Genomic DNA, 23,458 nt, shown 5'->3' with positions numbered 1-23,458 from the left:
TATAGTACTTACAATTTTGTTTTTTTCTTGTGTGTTGGATCCAGGAGCTCTCTCTCTTTGGGCTGGCACTGGGGTTTTCGGTTGAGACCAGCCAGTTGGGCTTATATTGTTGGGACTTCCAGACAAAGCTGATGGTGAAGCTTAATACACAAAAACAAAGCAGGAAATATGAACAAGAGAAAATAAATGTAGAGTAAAAGAAAGAATTCTAATTATTTTATGTATAGAAATCTTACCTGACTCACTGTGACTTCGAATTGCATCCTAAAACGGGAGAGAAAATAAAATTAAAAAAACAAAAAAAAACCCCAACATTTCAGTTGTCAAACACAGAGTGTGGAGGGAGGAAAGGGGTCTGGAAATCAGATATCAGAAAACGTAGATCACCCATGAAATGGTGCTAAAGAGCTTTGATTCAGGGCACCAGATTACTGACCAGTATCTTCCAAAACAGAATGTTTTGGATATTTTAGAAATCATTTAAGAATCCAACTGTTACTTGCTGAAAACATCTAGTTTGCCCCCTTTTCAACCTGGCTCTAATCATGAGCTTGCACAATTAATTTACATAATTTTCATGGGGAAGTTAAACTATATTGCTATACAATGGCTCCTGCTGAATAAGAACCTTTGTGTCAAAGAAAATACTAAACATGGTTTTTGATATTCCCAGCCATTGTACTGTCTTGTGAAACTGTTATGCACCCCTGAATTTCAGATAGGTACGTAATTCATACCGTGGTCTACTACCTACAGTGAGTGCATTTAGAAAATCATTATTATTTTGGCACTGCATTGAGAGAGATTCCTTACACATATAATGGGGAATATTGTTAGAATGTGAACAAACTTTAAAACCAGTAGACACTTCGGAAGTACATACACCCACTGTACCATGTGAGACTGTAAAAGATTGAGATTTGTACTCTAATACCAAAGTAAATAAGTTCTCACAAGATTTATATCGCTGACCGAAACACAACTCTACTAATAGGCTAAAAATAGGTTGTTACACTGCACCAGAGTTGGCCTTTCTCCTCCCCTCACCTCATGCCACACAAACTTTAAAGCACTTAATTCTGTAGTCATGCACAGGGTCAGTTCTGGCAGAAGCAACTTTTCCAACTTGTTCCTTCTACTAAATCATATCCCAAACAAAAGTAAGTATAGGAAAGGCAAAATGCTAAGTACTACACAAAGCAGGAACATGCACTACAAAAATGTCAAATATTAAAAAAGATTAATAGAAGTCAATTCAAATCTTCCAACCAACTATCCACAGATGACATTTAGATTTCATGGCAGTGCAGAACAACCTACAAGTACCCTACACAAAGGCTTATGAATGATCCATACTAACTCTATTAAGATAAGCAACATATTTTTAAAGAGCTGTCCTAATTATAATTCCTAAAAATTCAGTTAGAAAGGTATGCAGTCATGGCTAGTAACAAACTTTGACCTATGACCTGTGTTTTGAATCAAAACATTCACACATTTCTGCTGTACTTCTCTGCTCTAACCTTCAGCAGATTACAATGTGCAGACATCTAACGCTTTGAAGCACTCTTGAATTATACTACCCGTTCAAGAATAGAGACAACCAGGCAGAAAGCAGAAAGCTTTATAAGAATCTGCAATCAGTACCAGTGATGGATTTTGTACAGCTGCCCTGGAGTGTAATTTCAGTCAAATGAGTTGAAAAACTCACAAACTTTAAAGAAAGCCATTTTAAAAAGTTACATTTTTAGATTTACATGTACATACACCTGATTTCTAAGGAAAAAAGCACTTCTACTGCACTTCAATAATTTTATTTCAATCTCAGTTTGGGCTAAAGGGAAAATATTAACCTCTGCTGAATCCTTTTAGTCAAGGAAATAATATAGGCGCTCTTTTGAGTAATCCCATATATATAATTATACACCAGTACTATAATTTGTCATTTACACCTAATCTTTATGTGAAGTACAAGTAGTGCAAAGTGGCTCACTTGCCAGGATTATCTGGGTACACCTGACAATCGTTTCTCTGCCACTGCAGGGGCTTTGGGTACTGGTGCACCTGAGTCCCTCCTATTCTCTGGCTGTGGCACATAATAGTCTAGTCTCCTGTGGGCTGCAATACTTTGATCTAATTATGGTTGTTGGACTTTGTGCGTGGGTGCTGGGTGGTGCTGGTGGCCTGTGATATACAGGAGGTCAGACTAGATGATCTAGTGGTACCTTCTGGCCTCAAGCTATGTGACTCCATGAGCACACTATTTAATCTTGGATTCTACTTGGCTATATCATCTTGGTGTGGCCATGCTATAATTCACCAAAACAATTCCCAGAGAGAAGGCCAGACAGTACGTTAAAGGACGTGTTTGAGACAAGATATTATTTTAAACATTGTGGGGCCAATGCATCTTTAGTGTAAACCTACTAAAGTGAATGGGTTTACACAAAGGATGAATTTCACTTTCTGTAGAATTATCAACTTAATCCATGACTGAAACTATTCTGCCCAGGTATCCCCTCCAATTACGGTACTCATATATTAGAACTGAACTAAACCAAACATGCCATACCAACATCTTTATTAAACCAATTTTAGATTAATAATTTCACTTAGCCATTACTATGGTTTACAGTCTTACAAATGCTGTTAAATTGCAAGAAAGCAAAGGCATGAAGAAAAATACCTACTCTTCCCCTCAAACAAAATCGTCTGCACCAGGAACTGGGAGAAGCATTCAAGCTGTTGTTCTAATACAAAGCAATGAGAAATAAAGAAAAGAACAGAAGAAGTAGTAAAAAATAATAGTTTTCAGTTGCTAAGATGAATGAATAAAAGAACAGAAACGATCAGGAACTTGAGGAAAGAAAAAGCAGCTTTATTCATTAGCTCTGTGCAGGTCATATTTTTCTCTCTATTAAGTATAGTTTTAAACTACTAAGAGAATATTAATGCCCACATTTTTGAAAACTACTTTATTAAAAACCAATCTTTTCCATTCAATTACTGTGTGAAACACCTTCCAGAGATTATGTAAAAAGCTATTTGTTTCTGGAAGACTGCACATTTACATCACTTCATTCACAACCCTTTAAGATATTAAAAAGGTGGGAAGGGAGAAAGACTGGCATCTCATCATCACAGTATATGAAACACAAACATGACAGTGTATCCGTCAAAGCCCTGTGTACTACAAAATTATTAGGGAAGCCCCATAAAGCCCAGCTTGAACATAGCCTCTGCTCCAAAAAGAGCTCAGAAGCTCTGCCATACAGGCATCTTTCCCCAGCTGTAGAGTCCAAAGGTGCTCAGAAGATAAGCTCCCTCATGAGCCCTTTTGGAGGCATGCCAGAGAGGAACCAAAGGCAGCAAGCCTTTCTGCGTATCTTACAATCTCTGCAGCTAGGGATGTGTCCTGAGAAGTTCCAAAATTTGTTAGAATAAAGGCTCTGGTTGGTAGGAACTGTGCAGGTCATGCTCCTCTTCCTGCAAGCCTCCCCCGACCCCCAGTGAGTTTTAACATTAATAGTACCTAATAGCAACTAGAGCACCTGTTTCAGGCTTGACTGCACTGCCAATCTACAAAAAGAATAGAAGTCTGAAAGCAAGTTGCAGGAGGGTGAATCTCAGCTGTGCTGAAACTTACCATCTAATTCTAGGGTCCTTAATACTAAGTATAGATCTAATGGGCTGCATAGCACAAGAGGCATTGCCTTTAATATTCATTCTTTGCAACTGGCATGCAGATATGCACCACCATCTGATTGATTTATCAATTTGCTTGTGAGTTTATGTTTTTTAAATGGCAAAGAACACATTCCAAAGGACCGAACAGTAAGCATCTGTGTAACAAATCTGGTCTTGCTCTTGCGCAGTAAGAGTGATCTGTTAAACTTCTGAACATTAGGCTCCAACAATTTTCTGTAAAGCAGCACAAAACCTGTTAAAAATTTTAGCAAAGGTGAGAGGCTGCAAGCATGAAAGATAAGATACTTAAATCTCTAGGCAGACGTTGCTCACTCTGGGCTTTCACCACTTACCAAACTAAGGGAAGATGTTAAGAAGAAAATAGCATCAACATGATTAAAACACTGGTTAAATAACCAGTAGTAGTTTTAGATGAGCTCTACACAATTTCTTATTCAGCATATTACCTCAATTATCCTGTTGTCTACAGGCATGGTAGTGCTGACCATATGGACGTTCGGGGTGGATGTAGATCTCTGTCTTTGGGACAGGGAGCCCTCAGAGGAAGGATTTGATGTGTTGAATGTGAAGGCATGAGGCGTAGAATATCTGTGCTGGGAACTGACATGAGGAGAGGGGAAAAATAAGTCACAGTTCATTTTTCTTTCTATACTAGTTGTAAATTACTGTATAGCATCTTGCCTAAAAACAAAGACACACAGAATCCAGGAAGTTTAGTCAGCAAATAGTACTAACCCTATTTAGCCAGTTGGATCTTGCCCAGTTTAATTTAGGAACAAAATCAAAGGGTTTTAAAGCAAGATTTTAACAGTTGGCAATACATGCCTGGCACATTCAGCAGCAGTCTGTGGTATTTTTGCCATTATTTAATTTGTTACTCCTCATTTCAACTCCTGCCAACTCATATTTAACCAATTGTTAAAATATTAGCTCAGTTAGAATTAATTCCGATCTGTGAAATTTAAGCAAGATCCTTCTTTCAAGCCTAGTCAATTTTTAGGAGTTTAAAAAATAGTTTTTATTTGCTATGAAAACTATAGTTTGGGAAGGGGGAGTAGATTGCTGGGACTGTTCAACTGATCACGCAGAACAGCTTACGAGGAAGTCATGAAACCTAATACCAGCTAAAAGGAGCTCAATACAGTTCTATGGAAATCAAACAACAGTGGTTAAATAAAGAATGTAATTTGTCTAACATATGGCCAAGTACTGGATTACAGCTGAAGCAAAGAATTACCAATCAGGACTAAAGGCCAACCAAATCCTGTTTACCTTAATCACATAAATAGCCAGACTGAAGTAACTAACTATTTACAAAAGATGACAAGGATGCATCCCTAATTCATTTGCTATTACCTGGCTTGCAAGTGGGATAGGAGGTCAAGAAGGAATGAGTTACTACTGCAGATCCCCCAAAAGAAAATGTTTCAAGTTAACATGCTGGGATCACAGAAATGGGCTTGCACCACTCCTGAAAAGACAGTCTTGTCAGGAGGAAGCTGAGGGGCATACACTTCTGGCCTGGCCTAACCTCATCAGCCTCCAATACTGCAGGGAAAGGGACCCAAGCCTGAAGTAAGGGTCAGAGGACATGCTGCATGGAAGGAGAATAATATGCATTTAGCATCTAAATCCACACAAATTTTCTTTAATTTTCAGAATTTCAAGAGCAGTATGTTTTTTTTTAACCTATTATACACTTTGTTTCCTTTTTAAATCCCTCTACTTAGGTTAAGCCAGGGGTTCTCAAACAGGGGGTCAGGACCCCTCAGGGGGTCGTGAGGTTATTACATGGGGGGTCATAAGCTGTCAGCCCCCACCCCAGACCCCGCTTTGCATCCAACATTTATAATGGTGTTAAATATATTTAAAAGTGTGTTTAATTTATAAGGGGGGGGTCACACTCAGAGGCTTGCTATGTGAAAGGGGTCACCAGTACAAAAGTTTGAGAATCACTGGGTTAAACTAAGAATATGCAGTAGTATCAAAACTGATGGTGTTTTAAAAATTTCTATATATGACTCATGCAAAACAAATGAATCATCCATTTTCACACATGTACTACATGACTAGTTGTGCTCTAATGGGGCTATTGGCACAAGATTGTCTGAAGGAACTTATATTATACAGCATATTACTTTTTGATACTGACATTGTTAAAAGACATAGTCTCAAATATTAAAAAAAAAATCCCCACACCTTTAATGATCTGATTTAAAACCTCAAGACTAAAAATGCAAAGCCAGCAATCTTAAGTGCAAGTGTTTCTTAATCCTAGGAACTGTAGAAAAGGGGGATATTACACACCTTATTTACAATCTCTATATGCAAAGAGATATTAGCATTTCAGCCTTAAAACTGAAGTGATATTGTTTTAGTGCATTCTGTCCATCACTAGTATTACATGATCATTCCATTTTATTAAAACTATACTTCCCAAAACAAAAAGTAGTGGAAATAGCTTACCTAACAGGCAGCCGGGAGACAGACTCACGCATCCGTCGCATTGTCAAGGGAGGTAGTGCAGGGACACCACTGTCACTGATATTTGAATTAGGGAACAATCTGAAATATCAACAAAAAGAATTAAGTAAATACTACAATACATCCTGATCAATGCTACAAAAAAGGGTATGATTATAGGTTCCTATTTTTGTGTTATGGTTGATTTCTATCATGCAAGATATTAGATTTATCCGTATTTATATGCAGTTTGTTTTCCTGCTCTGTCTTTAAGCTTATGGTGTGCTCTATGACAAATAAACCTCTATACATCCTTACAGACCTAATGATTTTTTTCAAGTGTTACTTCTAAATTAAACTTTGGGTATTAGCCTTTCCTGGCATGACATTCAACACCAAACTGCTAGTGCAAAGGAAGGTTTAGAAGTTAGCTCTGAATCCTACAATTTATCCTACACTATTTGGGCTGGTCTACATTAGAAAGTGTGTACCTACGCAACTAAATTTAGTTAAAATAATATAAACTACTAATGTAGATGTACTTGAACCATTTTATTCATTTAAATAGGTTTAATTGCATCTGCATTAGGATTCTGCAGCAGTATAATTAAATTTATTTTATTTATTTATAATTAAATTTGATTTAGTTACACTGGTGCAGCTTCCTAATATGAAACAAGGATAACATTTTCAAAAACCCCTTAGCGACTTAGGCCATATCTACACTTAAAAGTTTACAGCAGCACAGCTGTACCAAATACAGCTGTGCCGCTCTAAGAGTGCTTGTGTAACTGCGTTATGCCAATAGAAGAGAGCTCTCCCGTCCACATAATAAAACCAGCTCAATGAAACCACGCCCCTGAGCGACAAAAGTTTTGCTGACATAAGGACTACAGTAGACATGGCTTTAGAAGCCTAAATTTCATTGAGTTTCAAAAGGACTATGGGATCTGGGGTAAAATTTTCAAAAGCCCCATAATACCAATAGTACTCTATGTCAAAAGGGTTAATTTTTCCCTGAGGCCAAGTCTACACTACCTGCCGGATCAGCGGGTAGTGATCAATCTATCGGGGATTGATTTATCGTGTACAGTGTAGACGTGATAAATCGATCCCCGATTGCTCTGCTGTCGACTCCGGAACTCCACCAGGGAGAGAGGAGGAAGCGGAGTCGATGGGGGAGCAGTGGCCGTCGATCCCGTGCCGCAAGGACACGAAGTAAGTGATTCTAAGTCTATCTAAGATACGTTGACTTCAGCTACGCCATTCTCGTAGCTGAAGTTGCGTATCTTAGATCGATCCCCCGCCCCCAGTGTAGACCAGGCCTGAGACAAAAATGAGTTGTACAAGGAACTCTTGCATACTTCCATGTTGAATGAACTTTGAGGTGACATTACAGAAATTAGCTGGACATTTGCCATGTCTGGGTCTGCTTGTCCCAGAATATTTTACAAAAAGAGCCTAATATACTTCATGGCAATAGTCCTATTGCATAAACTGGCTGGGAGCAGATACTGATGGTTATTTCATCACGTCAATACACCAATCTTTTTACATATTACACTGCTCAACAATTCATAACGCTCACTGATATTAAGACTGAGTCTGAGATTCTTCAGTCACAGAGACTGTTAGTATTAGTAATTAAAAGCTCTTACAAGAGTTGCCTGATATTGCTCCAGTCCACACACATGGTTGGGACTTTAGTGCTGCAGTGTTCATGGAATTTGTAGCCACACGTCTGACACCGGAACCCATTTAGCAGGAACTTCTGGCATATGTCACAGAAGGCAAGCTTTAGAAATGTCTTCCGAGCCTAAAATACAAGTTAAATGATTAAAATGTGTGTACACACACTCATACACCCCCTTGTGGTACCAGCTCTGTCAAGTGGCTTGGATGAATACCTAAGGATCTGGCAAAAATTAACTGTAAAATCATGAATGAAAACTTTTTATAAAACTGCTCCAAACCAAATATTGAACTTAACTCTACACTTCAGAAAGTCTGTGGATTTGTGCTGTTACAATTATGGATATTTTGTAGACATTTAGAGAGCTCTTTACCTAGCTATTTAATCCTGAAATTTAAGTGTATCCTTGCAAGATTCAGAGCACCATCTTGTTTCCAATAAGGTGCTTGGGAGTTTTGACATTGACTTCAATGAAGGAAGTTTTAGACTCCTAATGTAAAGCACCAATCACTTCACCTTGGACTTTTTTTTTTTAAAACAGTTATAGAATTGCGTGTATATAAGTAATCAATATGTTATGCACAAAAGAATGCTATTTAATAGTTATACTCCTTATGGCAAATTTCTTTTTAGGTGAACTTCCGTGTTTTTAAACATCTTGACATCTCTTTACCAAGACTTTTGGGAAGCAAGGCATACAACAGTCCTTTCCCCCACAATGTACAATAAAGGCAGGATCCAAATCTAAAAGATTTTACACTTTCTGTTCTGCCTGGTCACAAACAAGTCCGCTTGTGGTCTACCCCAGACAGAACAATGGATCAAATAAATGGGGCATCGTTATGTCAATCATAACCTTTCCAACTGACAATCTGCTAAAAAAATTGTTAGCCCTGCCTGATGTATCAGAAGGGTTTCAGTCTTTATGCAATATCCCTATAGAAAAATCAAATCTTGACAGAGAAGATTGGAATGAAGTTGCCCATCAGTTTAGATAATGCATGGTCATATTGTGAAAAAATGTGGCCTTATTCCGTCTTGATAGAAGGAAGTGAGCTAACCTTATGAGCTAACCTTATTGCTCTCCCCTCCCACACAATTAAATGTAGCCTGGCTTTCTTTTGCTTCTAAGTACCATAGACTTAGAGTTGACATAGATCAGAACTCCAACCCTGCTTGGATATATCTGTTGCCTTATCTCTATTGAGCAGAGTATTGACTGGATCCCAAGCAAAGGAATCCCATAGCATGCTCTTGGGAAGAAACTATAATCAAAGAGAGTCTCACCTCCTGAGAGAACAAAATTCTGTCAAATTGTGAACATAGCCTCATACACAGCCTGGCAAAGAGATGTTATGAATTTGCAGGACATCAACATGCTTAACACCCTGAAAAAAACAACCAGCCTCTATAACAGATTCTATAAGTGGGCTTCATCATTGATTTTTTTTGACCGAAGGATCCAGACTCCAAATGCAAGTCATTTTCAGAACCTGAACCACCTTCCAAGAAGGCCATATCCTTGGAAGCACGTGCACATATAGATACACAGTTAAACCCAGGTGACGAAGACCATCAGTCACCAGAGACAGGCATTTCATGAATATGCTTAGGACTACTGCTAGCCCAAAAAGCAACACCTTATTCTAGCAACAATCATTGTCCAGCTGATACCTTCAAAACAAGTGAACATGCGTGCCAAAGAAACCATGAATACTTTCTCTTTGCATAAGTGGTGCGAATTTTACTGAATATGTAAGAGAAATTATTCAATTTTCTGAAATAAAAGACTAAGGTGAAGACATCCATTCTGTTTTGGGATTAGAAAATACTGTCAACTGGAGTGTAAAGAAAACTCTGCTTCTGATCCTCTGTCAGGTTGTTATTTCATTACTACTATTGTAAATGAAAGAGGGCATTGCCACATGTTCTAGGCCAGGTCCGAAAAAAATTACTGAGATTAGGGGACTAATACCTGTAAATAATCTGGGGTTGTTGTTGTCATTCTGGTTTTATTAATTAATAAATTAATAGTATTTTATTGGGAGAGAATACTATAGCATCAACATCTAAAGTTGCTTCCCGTGTTTAGGAAGTCAACTGAACCTGCATTCAAAATACAGAAGAAAACTAAACTTACAAAGTTGTGTGTTGTAAGTGGAACATGATCAAGGAAATCTACTTGCAGTTCCTCTCCAATCAAGGAGGCAGCATCTGTATTCCAATCTAAGCGTGCTTTTTTGCTAAAAAGGAAAAAAAAAATGAGAAGTGAGAATAATTAGGTCTATTCAATAATGTAAATTGTAATACATGCTCCTATAACATAGATTCATAGATATTTACATCAGAAGGAACCATTATGATCATCTAGTCTGACCTCCTGCACAACGCAGGCCACAGAATTTCATCCACTACTCCTGCAAAAAACCTCACACCTATATCTGTGCTATTGAAGTCCTCAAATCGTAGTTTAAAGACTTCAAGGAGCAGAGAATCCTCCAGCAAGTGACCCGTGCCCCATGCTACAGAGGAAGGCGAAAAACCTCCAGGGCCTCTTCCAATCTGCCCTGGAGGAAAATTCCTTCCCGACCCCGAATATGGCGATCAGCTAAACCCTGAGCATATGGGCAAGATTCATCAGCCAGATGAAAACAAATACAACCAATCTCTTAGAATTAATGGTATTTCAGTGTTTTGTTTTTAAAAAACACAACACAGAATTGTAAGTGATTTCCAATTTTTCAGCAATAGCAGTTTAAATACCTTACATGGGTTGTCATATATTTTGATGATTGTTTTTATAAGATAAAAGGCATCCAGGTGTTATGGTGATGGGCACCGTAGAAATCTCTTTATAAACAAATGTACCAAATTATGAATGGCAAGTTTAGTGATATAGAAACCATATTATGTGCTTGAGCTCCAAAGTTACTTGAGATCTCAATATAGACTCAGTTACACAGAGATGAATACCCACAAATGACTGTCTCATGATTGTGGCTTCAAAAAGCATTGAGCCCAAGTCTTCTGATGTGTGAAGTTAATACATTAACTCAACCAGATACCTTCACACTCTCAGCTTGTAAAATAATCATTTGGCATTTAATAGCAGCACCCCCCAGCCCTACAAAACACAAAGGAATACCTGAGATGAGACTCAAATCCATAACATTTTAAAATTTCCACAGGAATTTATAACATTAAAATTGAATACAAGGATCCTTATTTGAGAGAATCAAGCATGTATAATGCTGAAGTATGTATCTTCAAATGCAGGAAGAAAATATTGTGTGTTCAAATTTGAACACACAATCTAGCTAGATTAGAGCGATATAAAGAAGTCTGTAAAAAGCAGCTAACTCAGATTTTTCCTTCTTCAGTTTTGAAATAGAAGGGCAGACATATTTCATGGTGTATATAAAATCCTTACCATTATTCCTGAGGGAATTCTGCACCAAAAAATTAAAAATTCTTTGCCAAAAAATAAAAATTCTGCACACATTTTAAAATTCTGCAAATTTTATTTGACAATAAATAAATGTAGAGGCTCCAGCATGGCAGTGGGGAGCACTGGCCACATGGAGGTGGGAGATCACCCTGCAAAACCCCTTGCCCTCCTGGGACACGGATTTGGTGGTGAGGCTGCACCCAACCCTGACACAGCACAAAGGCTGGCCCTGCCCCAGAAACACCCCAGGGCCCTGTCCCTCTGTGCCAGGCACACCAGGTGTGGGTAGACAGGCTTAGTCCAGCAGGATCCAAATGTGGAGGGGCTCAGTGGGGGGAATCAAGGTGTGGGGTGAGAGGGTTCTGTGTGGGACAATCTGGGTGCGGGTGGATCACTGGGGGGTTCGGGTGGAGGGGATCTGAATGCACAGGAGCTCGTTGGGGCTTCCTACAGCGAGGGGAGGTTTCTGGGGGTGGGTCTGACCCAGCCCTGGCTGCTCCTTGCAGGGAAAAGAAAATCCCGTCCTCCCCTGCCCCCAGACCATCTGGGACTAGCAGCTGAGCCTGGCGCAGGGTAGGAGTCATCGGTCGGGGTCTCGCCAGGGCCCCCCCACCCACTGTGGTGATTTACCTCTCCACCAGCTGCTCCAGGCACCCAAAATGATGTGCCCACACTCCCGGGGAGGGACACATAACAGCTCTTGAGGCTTCCCTTTGCTTCCCCATCAGAAAGTAATTTTTCTGCAGGGAAGCAAAAAAAATCTGCGCATATACAGTGGTGTAGAAATCCCCCAGGCAAGTATGAGCATTTAAATAAAACTAATATTTAATTTCTTACATCATTTCAGCATGCTTAAGGCATGGCTTTTTGAATAAGAAATCTGAGAAGAGCAAAGAAAGCATGAAGAGAGTCTTCACAGCCAAGTTAGACTTCTAAAAATGGGGGAAGAAACCACAGTTTCTGCTAGTTTAAAACCAGGATTTGAAAAATCCAACAGAATGTTAAAACTGTTTCTCTGATTTAGTACACAGCTTCTTACCCTTTTTGTTCATTAAAAAGTCGAAAAACTGCACAGCATTCTGGCTGCAGACCTCTGACTTTGAGCGCCTTCATAAGACAATCATGTAGGGTCATCCCATTCCGCACATTTACCTGTGAACAAGAGCCAATTTAAAACTCTAATGAGGACATAAAAGGGTTTAAAATACCATTTTTCTGATCTTCATATTCTACACAAGACTAGACACATCACATTCTACACATGACTACAGTGAAACTAGACTTAGTAGCACTTTTATTGATAGTTTGAAATTTCAAAAAAGTGTGCCTAACATGCCACACTGATGACATGCACAAGCATTTCTAGGAGCAAAGATTAACAAGAGATACTATTTCCTTCAGAATTTAACTGAACAAATCCATCCAAAAATCCATCCAATATAGCTTTCCCTAGAAAACAAATGAGCCTTACATCATGCCCTTAATGTAAACACATTTGGAGCTCTCAGATCAATGTGTGAAGGAGCAGTGAACTCAATCATCCTGCCACCAGAACAGTTCCCAAACTTTCAAATCCAGGAACTGAGTGAAACTGAAAGTACCTTAGCTGATTTGAGGTGGTGTGACAATGGAGAGACAAAGGCAGTCTCTTAAGTAGCCAGATCCCAAACCATACATACAGGGCTTATTAAGATCAAACACCACACAGAATGGCACCCAAAAGCAAATCAGCAGCCTATGCGGATAGCTGATATTGCTGCTCTCTCATTGGCTGCAACTTCAGAATGGTCTTCTAATGCAGCTCCCATAGAATGCATTGTCAAATCTCGATATGATAAAGACATGGGTAACTGTGGCAAGGTCTCCCTTCAAACTGAAAGGCTGTAAGTCTGATCAGATGTACATAGCAGTGCTTTTTGGCCATCAGTGCTACCTTATGATCCAGAAGCATCTCCAGTTGTGAACCTCCTTAACAAATGGTATATTCACCCCCATTTAAAAGGGGAGACCTGCCTTTGCTACCCTCCCTAAATGTTTAAGAACAAACTACTATGCTTAGTGGAAATTATGGTTGCATCATGTGCATCAACTTCTGGGCTTCTGTAAGAATTTAAAACTTCAAGATAAAGAAAAGTTATCCTTCCATACAAAAAAATTTCATTATAATAGTTATTTTGCTTTCTAGGACGGTCAGCAGAAAGTAAGAGGAAGTTAAGCCACTGTTTGCTTCATTCGTTTGCCTTGACATTAAAGGAAGTGAAATGTAAGGTTGAATGTTTGAATCTACATGCCCATGAGCACATTGGACAAGTTTGTGATGTCTTATGCTCAGCTGGATGGTATTTCTCTGTTTGGATGTAATATATAACTTTTTAATGCTGCATCCCTACCACTTGATTTACAATAGATTCAAGAATTATGCCTGTATGACCCTTTGGCTCAACATGCCACTTGATCTTGACCAAAGGAGAAGCCAAAATGAAGGCAGATGATACAGGTTATGTATGGCATTCTGAGTTTGTCAGTATCTCCTCATCAGTTTTGGAAGGAGGTATTTTGGTGATTGCCACAATCACTTTATTGTAACGGTTTGCTATATTTACTGTGGCTAGTTTGTTTTTCATACCAACAAAAATTGTTCTGGATATTCCTTTATTATGAGAAAAGACCGCCTTAGATTTAAGAAAAAAATTCTGCTTGCTTAACGTAAGAAATATCAAACATATTTCTTTTTCCCCTAGGAAACACTGGCAGTAGTTGGGCTTGGAATGTGATGTTTGAACCAGAGGTTGAAATTTGAGTTACAGCTCTCCCAGCCTAAGTCTCATCCTTTCCTTCTGTTCAAGTTTCTACCTCCAGCTATGATGTCACATTCCAGGTCCTCCACAGGAAAAGCAGTAAGTCAGGACCAGATATTCCTAACGTAGAAGCAGAAAAAAGCTTTTCAGAAAATGTTTGAGGCAGTTATATAGATCAAAGGATCCATTCCACTCTTTAAAAAAAGAAAAAAACAAAAAAACAAAACACCACACACTTGCTTTACACTTCACTTTTGAAGGTTTGTCTACAAAAGTTAACTTGTGGTATACAACAATGGACTTGCTGGGACTTAATGTTTTGGCTCATGGCATGCTGTCCTAACAGGCCAGACAGGCATATTTTCTGTCACACCCACAGTAATATATCAACTTGAGTCAGGAAATTTTGTTGCAGTTTACTGTTTTTATGCTAGACAGAATGTTTTATACTTGACACATATGCAGACAGAAATGATAGCACTGTGAGTGGGTGGATGGCATTATGTTGAGGGAAGGGACAAAACATGAATTAGGATTTCAAGCAATGGATAGAGTTTTAGCATATTATTGGAATGCTCCGCTTGGAACAAAGACCAAGCAATGTTTAAGTTCAATCTATCTTCAATATATTTCATTGTAGGGATCCATGTTGAAGCAACCTGTGACAAAATCATTATATATTTGAGTTCACATAGGCTAGGATAGTTCTGCAACAGTACTGTAAATTAGGTTAGCCCACTACTGTAATCTCTTGCCATTAAATATTTGAATGTAATCTACACATGTATATTGTAGAACATTGCATCAGAATAAGATGCTATATTTTAAAATATAGCCTTTAGGATTAATGGACTAACAATGACTTTCCTAAACATAGACCAACCTTCCAGTTTTATTTAACATTTCTGTTGCCACATATACATTAACAATAGTAAAAGTCTATAATATCTCATAGGATGCTTCAGCACTCCCTTCTTTTGGAGGCGTGTAGTGTACGTACATGCACAGTCCCCCTACCGCAGGTAAAAATAGCAGTATAGACTGCGAGGCATTGCTTAGGTGAGTAAACTACAGATACACCTGAAGTAGACTCAAATACACATCCTACCTGGATCTCTAGTCACCCAAGCCGTCCCTCCCAGTCTACGTTGCTATTTTTAGCCATGTAGCGTTCCACTGCCTCCCTGCTTCTGAAGCCTTTTCCCTCTTCAGGAAAAACTCTGGCACGAGGGAAAGGCTCCAGCACCTCCCTGCTGCTAGAGCCCTTCCCTGCCACAAGATAAGGCTCTGGCAGAGGTGAAGCCTTTCCCTGCTGCCTCCTCCCAGCCACAGCTTTTCCTCGCCAGAGTGAAAGGCTCCGGCAGCACGCAGCTGCTGAAGCTTTCCCTGCTGCCTCCCCTCTGCCAGAGCCTTTCACTGACACGTGTAGCTACATACTGCAGTGTGGATGTGGTACACTTTTGACTGCTGCATGTAGCTACACTTACACTACACAGCGTTGCCAGTAGAGCGTAATGTAGAGGTAGCCATACATGAGGCTTGTGTAGACTTACCACTGTGCGCTGCTTGTTAGGCAAGAAAACCCGAATGGTATTACTAGTCTTAGACGTATCCGAGAGCTTGCCATCATCAGAAGCTCGGCGTTGATAGCCAAACTGCTGAACAATAGTAGGTGAAATACAGTTTGATCCATCAAAGACAGAATCCTTGAATCCAAAACCATTACTGATGGTCTTCCAAGCTCCCTGAATGTGCTCCATTGATACAGGCTAAGGAACAGCAAAATCTGAAATGAAGTACAGGCAAAAGAAATTACAACGTTCTCATATGTTAAGATAAATCTGTAAGCAAACACAGTAAAAGACCAAACAATGTAATAAATAATACCACCTTATGCTTTTATATAGTATTTTTCATCAGTAGATCTCAAGTGCTTTACAACCATGGTATCATACCCTAGTTATACTGTAAAATTATACAAACAACATTTATGCAGAATGCTATTGTCCGTGTTTTATTACAACAGACAAACTCATAAAAATGTAGTTACAGCAATCTCAGCTAAGTTTATTTAATTGTGTAGATCTCCATAAATACAGATGTGTGCACACATTCCTGTGAATCTTGAAAGCAACACGTTTGGTGCACACTTACATTTCTGATGGAATTTTTCCTTTCCAAGTTGAAGTATACTTTCCTCACTCATGGCTAAGTACATGCTAAGTTTGAAACTAAAAGGTCTGAGTTAAAGTATAAATATATTTAAAGTGTGAAGTCTTTTTTCTGTTCAGTTTTTTTTAAGTCATTATCAAGCTTTCCAAAAACTGGGAAGTAACAAAATTAAGCCCATACATTCCCCCCCAAAAAAGATGAGCAAAGAGTGTCTGAAGACAGGGCTCTACAATTACACAATGCAAGCTTTTTAAGTATATTTACCTAGCCAAGTTACAGTAAGAGAGATTATTGCTAAATAAATCTTTGACAATTATCTATATTCCTGATCTTAATATTCTTTATACACACAAAACTATGTTAAAAAATTAAGATTGCAAAGTCAAGCACCCAAAAGCTAGGAAATACTAGAATTAAGGCTGTCTGTGCAACCTTAATTCAGCCCTCTTATACATATGCATTATGACAGTCTTTAATTATATGAAAAGGAGTACTTGTGGCACCTTAGAGACTAACCAGTTTATTTGAGCATGAGCTTTCGTGAGCTACAGCTCACTTCATCGGATGCATAGCATATCGTGGAAACTGCAGAAGACGTGCAGTTTCCACGATATGCTATGCATCCGATGAAGTGAGCTGCAGCTCACGAAAGCTCATGCTCAAATAAACTGGTTAGTCTCTAAGGTGCCACAAGTACTCCTTTTCTTTTTACGAATACAGACTAACACGGCTGTTACTCTGAAACCTTTAATTATATGATCACACTTTTTTCCCCCCAAAGGATCCCTGTCTCATTCGGTACATAAAATGGACAGTTCTCACTTCATGAGCAGTTATTTAATAATTTGTTTTATCTTCACAGTTCAATGTGTGGCCCTAAAACTTACTTACTGCACATTATTTAAACTCTGTTCTGAAGGCAGAATTACTAATTTTCTCATGGGCTTTACGATGGATCACTATTTATGAGTACTCAGCATTATTTAAGTTCAAAGCACAGCTCCCCCCACTGACGTCAGTTGCAGCTGTGAGTGCTCAGTCCTTCTACAAATCAGACCCCAGGATCTCAAGTAAAGTATCCAGAAATTGAAGAACGCATAATTACAGATCATGTGTGAAAAATTTGGTTTAAGTGACTTGCCTAGCATCACATCGAAACTCTGTGGCAGAGGATAGGATAGAATCTAGTTTTCCATGGCAGCATTTAACTGCCTGCATGAGACCATCCTCTCACTTTAAGCAATTTCCTGCTCATGCACTACCATGTCTTCCAACTTCTGCAACTAATGAAGTAGGAGTCCTACAGACAACAGCCTCCATCACTATACTACCTTGATTCATCCCCAGAGCAGGTCCATCTGTGCAGTGACTTAGGCCAGGGTCCTGTGGAAAAAACAGTATGTGATCATGTAAAGACCATATCATAATAAATATATAGAAGGAGGATGAATTAAAGTTACATAGGCAACCATAAATCTGGCATTTCCTAACTTCTGTGTGCTCAACTTTGCAACCTTAATAATGTTTTAATAATGTTTTATTAATAGGGGAGTGGGGGGATGGAAGAGAAGAGGTTCTGTGTGTAATTTTCCAGACTTTTAAAGAGCAAACAGGGAAAAAAATTCAATCACATGGCATCATACTGACACCTATATGAGTTATCAGCAGAGCTGGAAACTTTAGATGCACTGGACAGACCTCTACCACTTGGGCTAATAGAATAAGCGATAGCAGTAATAGGTTGTCATCCTCTATGTGGACCAGCACTAGAGGGTGATAAGACACTTTGCTAGTGGGTTTCACAGGTATTTACTGACAGCAGAGGAATGATGAAACTCAGAAATCTGGGGTTCCATTTCAGGCTCTGGAGGAGAGTGTTCTCTAGAGGTCAGATACTCTTCTGCCTGTTGACACCAAGTCCTGTCACTTCCAATCTGTCCAAGTACCATTCCTATCTCTTCCCCACCCCTGCCTCCAAGTCCAAGTCTCCATCTCCACTTCTCAGGCTTCTCATCCCCCAATCCCAAACTCCTTGTCAAGCCAGTCTCATTTCCCCCCTCCCAGATCCTCATTCATTCTCTCACTCCCCTTGCAGGTTCCAGCTGCCCTCAGATCTGTCCCCCTTTCTCCTTGTCTCAGGGCTTGTCTACACTTACCAAGGGAACTACGAGCAACGATCGATGCATTGGTCAATTTAGCTAAACCCTGGCTAAAGACCCACTAAATCGACCACAGATCGCTCTCTTGTTGACTCCTATACTCCACTGGATCGAGAACAGTAGGGGGAGTCAACGGGAGAGCGTCTCCCGTTGACATTGCATAGTGTGGACCCCGCAGTAAGTAGGTCTAAGCTACGTCTATTTAAGTTACGCTATTCACGCAACTCAAATTGTGTAGCTCAGATTGAATTTCCCCTGTAGTGTAGACAAGGCCTTAGTAGCCCTCCTCCTTGGCTGCTTGACCCAGTCTCATTGCCAAGTTTTTTCCTGGCTCCATGTCTTTTATCACCTCCCAGCCCCATTCCCTGACACACTGGTCTTCAGTCCCAGTCTCCTCCTCCTCCCACCAAGCTCTTTGTCTGATCTGTGTTTCCCTCTCCCGCACCAGTTCCCAGTCCGAATTTTCTTGCCCAACCAGCCCACCCCCCATCTGGCTCTCAAACCCAGTCTCCTTATCCAACCAGCAGTTTTCCCCCCACACTCCAGCTCGCACTTATAGTTTCTCTCTAGTCCCAGTCTCACCAGAATCCTTGTCCCAATCTACTCCCCTTCTTCCCCAGTCTCCTTTTATCCCCTCGGGTTTCAAGTCAGACAACTTCTTCCTCCATGCTCCTAGGTGCCAGCAGAGTGATAATCAGAGTAGAGAAAAGACAGTTTCTCAGTTCCAGTACCCAGGTCACAGCTACTGGAAGCTACAACTACAGGAAAAGTTCAGTTTTGCCCCCTTAGCCCTAGGAATGGAGCATGCTCAGTCACTTTGTTAGGACAGTGCATGCAGAGTTTGGTCAGCATTAAGAGCTAATGAAGCATGCCCCAGGAAGATAGAATCTTCACAGATTTTAGCCACTAAATTCTGTGTTTACTGAGCACATGCAAACTAAAATTTTTCAAAGTTGTTTAATTTATCCAAATTTGGGTGGATTTGCACAGGAATTACAAGACATATTCTCTATCAAATATCAGCACTAAACTGGTTCTACCATAACATTAAGCAATCCTCTCCTACAAACTGTGCCAAAAACAATAGGATCTCCCAGATGTTGTAGTATCAAAGAGATAAAATTTTTTCTGAAGTACCTAAGTAAGGAGCTCGAATCCCACTGAAAGTTAATGGGACTAAGACACTTTTGAAAATTTACCTAGCATGCATAAATGAGACTGGTTTTGTATTTGCAATTTGAGAATCAAACAGGAAAGGAGACTAATGTCAGCAAGTTAAATTACAACAGCTTTTATAGTTAAGAGTGGCTGTCTAACTTAAACTGATAAGCTGTTTAGCGAATCTGGATCAAGATTAATAACTTACTAGCTGTAATTTTTTTTTTTCAGGGAGAGGACAGATGTCAGGGAGCACACCTCCTCTACACTTATTTCCCATAAAATCTCAACTTGACGTGGTACTTGTTTCCCTTAGCACTGAAATACCAACTAATAGTTTTCCCCAGCCTTTCCAAACTTCAGAACAACAAATTTGTTAAGATCAGGTAGACTCTACATTAACCTATCACAGTTAAAAATGCAACTGATACATACAAAAATGTAGAATGAAGACAATAGATGGATGCTAGCTATAATTTCCTGTTATTTCTAATCAATTTAAGAAGCATTCACAAAAGCCTTTGATTCTGATATGCAAAATATACACGTTACTGAACATGAATATTAAAAGACTTGGTATTACTATGCTGGTTTTACAATGCCTTCCAGCTATGTATTACCTTTAAAGAGAAATGCTGCAAACATTATTTTGAATTTCTAGAATTATATCACTGGGCACATGATGTCACATCTTTAGATTGTACATAGGGCTTTAACAATTTACCAGGCATCAATAACAAGAGGCTTATAAGAAAGATTTTTGAGAGAGGAGCTTCTACCACCAGTGAGATCCAGGAGTGCAGAAAGCTAGACAACTTCCAGCTGCTGGGAAGAAGAGGGTGCTCTCCATGCTCCTCTTCCTAGCACCACAGATGTGATTAAATCCAAGTCACTTCCAACCCCCACCTGTACAGAAAGAGTCCTCTCTCTTCACCTCACCCCAAAAGCCTCCTTCATTTGAAGGAAGTAGTATCTGCTACTCACCTTCCCCTGTTCCCTTATATGCTCTGGGGGTAGTGGCGATTCTTAACTAGTCTACCCCTTTTTCCCCCTCCTCTACTTTTCAATCCTCTTCCAGACTTCCCTGGGAGGCAGCAAATGACATGACAATGACATGATTCTTCCCAAAAAATTCTGATGGAGCAACGCAACTGCCCAGAATCATGTGAGCTTTGCACTGCTGCATTTGACTTTTACTGAAATAGTTAAGCTGTTTTTGAGCATAATTATTAAAAAAAAAAATCAGTTTTTCTAAAAAAATAATCTTGTAACCACTTTTTGAACAGTTGCAATATCACAAGGGAAGTTGATGCATTTGTAATCAAAAAGAGGTCATCTCAGGATTCCACAGGACATACACAAGTATAGTCAAGTGGAGCAATATTTCAGTTATGTTCGGCTGGGCACTGAAATGTGATCGATGGAGGTGCATTAAAAAAAAAAAGATACAGGAACGCCAAAGGAGGCCTTTCTTCCACATGATAGAGAAAGGTGGAAATCTAATCTGACAAGGGCTCCCGCCTCATGTACTGCACATGTACAGTACACAGCACTATACTCATGTCTAGTGAATAGCAGCACACAGTAAAATGTGTTTTATTTTTCTTTTTTAAAAAGTAGGAAAATCTATACAAAAGAACTGCATAAAAAACATTCAAGTTGCAAATCGACCCCATCAACAGTCAGGAAATGACAAAAATTAAAGTTGCTTGTGCAATCTTAACACTGCTGCCTTATATACATACACATTTTCCTTATATATGTATGAAATACAATAAACTATATTAAAAGAACATTTATGTTGCAAAATCAGGCACAGATAAGTCAGGAAATGCCACTTTCACAGTTACCTTTGCCAAGTTATATCTGCCCCACTGCATGTCTATCCTGTGCACTGAATGAGGCAGGGTCCTGTGGAAAAAATAGAATGTGAGCATGCAACTAAAGACTATCATAATGCATATGCACAAGGAGAAAGAATTAAGTTTCCACTGACAAACAAATCTGGCATTTCCCAACTTTGAAGTGCTTTGTCTTTGCAATCTAAATACCATTCTTTTAATGTAATCGACTGAACTTGCAAGGCCTTGCACTCAACTTAATGGCATTTCTCTCTTTGGATGTAACAACTTCTGAACGCCACATCTATTCAATTCCAAAAGTTCAGGGACTGTTCTAGGTGTCAATGGGCAGAACCTACTGATTTTGGTAGAAATGGGAAAAACCAAAAAGGGAAAATGGAGGACACATGGAATTCCCTGGCAATACACCTGATCTTAGTTCTAGCAACTCTCCCAATACAGTTTTAAAATGCTGACACCCTGAAATAGAAAGAAAATAAAAAATGGTGGTTTTCGAGGGAGATGGTGATGAACACAGAACCACTGACATAGGAAGTAGAATGGAGGAGGCACACAGAACCCATGGCATACAGGAGGAGTGGGGGAACCTGGTATGGAGTAGAAAGGAGAAATTTGGGGCACGAGGAATTGCCTGGTGAGGGCAATGCGCTCAGCCTAGAGAAGCAACGAAGCCTGTGACCCTATATTTTATTTGGATGTAATTTCCTAGATTGGTTGGGGGAGGGGGAATAAGAAAGAAAAAAGGTACAAATAAATACTATTATGTACAACTAGAAAAACCTCTAACCAAAGATAGCCACCACTTGAGCTAAAGGATTAATTATATTAGCTGGCACAAGCAGAAGGCTCTCTCATAATGAAGACCGCGGGGGGCAAGCTTTGTCCACCTCTTTTCCCCCCCTCACACCAGGAGGTGGGATTTTGGGTTCAGGAGGCAAGAATGAAGAGAAATAGGCTATGTCCTGTGATTGGAGGATGGGACAAGCTTACTCTCTTCTCTCCCCACACCTCCTGAAATCTCTTTTCAGCTGCTCCAGCAGCTCACAAGTATTCCTTTGTGCAGCATGTGTGGCAGTGGTGGTGGTACCAAGCTAGGAATTAAAATGTTCCTTTTTTATTATTTTTAAGCATGCTACCAAAATTTTTGAGGAATACAAAAGATGAGAAAAGGCAATTTTTAAAACCTGTGTCTTGCCAAAAGCTGAACAACATTTCATGGGACAAAGAAAAAGCACTTCCCCAGGCAAGGGCCTTCCTCCTGCCAAATATGGAAAGCCTACTGCATACCAAGGAACAGTGAGAGGCTGTCAAGTAAAGATCATGAGAATCCATAAAGATCACAAGAATCTTGTAATAGAAAGTGTTAGGCAGTGTAAATATGGAGATTGCAACCAGCTTCCCCTATAATATGAGACTTCAATTACATGTTCACATACTTTTTTCCTCAGAACCTTTGCCTTTGGACCCTCAGAACACTGGACAATAAAGCAAGGTTATGGAGTGCATTTGTTTAGGGGTCCAAAGCACCGCTCTTACACACTGCACTAATTGGCTAGTGTGTCATGCATAAGCCTGGTGTCCACTGTAAGAGTTTTAAGGCATGTAGCAAATGAAGCAGGATTCTGCTGGAAAAGAATAAATAGCTTTGTGACTAAGGCACTGGACTAGGAACCTAGCAATATGGATTCTATTCCTGCCTCCGCTGCAGACTTCTCGTGTGATCTTGGGCAACTCATTTAGACCCCGATTCAGCAAAGCACTTAGCACATACTTAACTTTAAGCACAGGTATATGTCCACTGAATTTGAAGAGATTACTCATATGCTTGAAGTTAAGCACATTCTTTAATAGTTTTACTGAATTCTGGAACCTTAACCTGTGCCTCAGTGCCACATCTGTAAAATGGTAGTAATACAGTCCTTCCTGGCCCTATGGGGATGTTCTGGGAATAAGTTAAATCAAGATATCATACTAGTTATGACAACCATAGAAAAGTC

General features: G+C 39.6%; 1 protein-coding gene across 36 annotated transcripts in view; it reads right to left on the bottom strand.

Annotated features, from left to right (window-relative positions):
- The window catches only part of RAF1 (Raf-1 proto-oncogene, serine/threonine kinase), a 93,820-nt gene that overhangs the window by 46,376 nt on the left and 23,986 nt on the right, over positions 1-23,458 (bottom strand). For 12 of the 36 annotated variants that reach the window (XM_027818902.3, XM_043551699.1, XM_043551689.1 and 9 more), the window contains 8 exons: positions 15,664-15,896; positions 12,352-12,464; positions 10,005-10,107; positions 7,830-7,987; positions 6,175-6,273; positions 4,155-4,308; positions 237-264; positions 13-140 (listed from right to left, as the gene is read on the bottom strand). In XM_027818902.3, the coding sequence (XP_027674703.1) occupies positions 13-140; positions 237-264; positions 4,155-4,308; positions 6,175-6,273; positions 7,830-7,987; positions 10,005-10,107; positions 12,352-12,464; positions 15,664-15,870 (990 nt within the window). In that variant the 5' untranslated portion in view covers positions 15,871-15,896. Of the gene's footprint in view, positions 1-12; positions 141-236; positions 265-4,154; positions 4,309-6,174; positions 6,274-7,829; positions 7,988-10,004; positions 10,108-12,351; positions 12,465-15,663; positions 15,897-17,613; positions 17,666-19,023; positions 19,114-21,449; positions 21,511-23,458 lie in introns of those variants that run through there. The other 24 variants (XM_027818898.3, XM_043551691.1, XM_043551693.1 and 21 more) reach the window with 8 other exon arrangements.

This window comes from Chelonia mydas, chromosome 7, assembly GCF_015237465.2.
Source record: "Chelonia mydas isolate rCheMyd1 chromosome 7, rCheMyd1.pri.v2, whole genome shotgun sequence".
In the NCBI taxonomy this organism is placed as follows: Eukaryota; Metazoa; Chordata; order Testudines; family Cheloniidae; genus Chelonia; species Chelonia mydas.
Note: the sequence above shows the minus strand (reverse complement) of the source record. Positions and strands in the feature narration are given on the sequence as shown.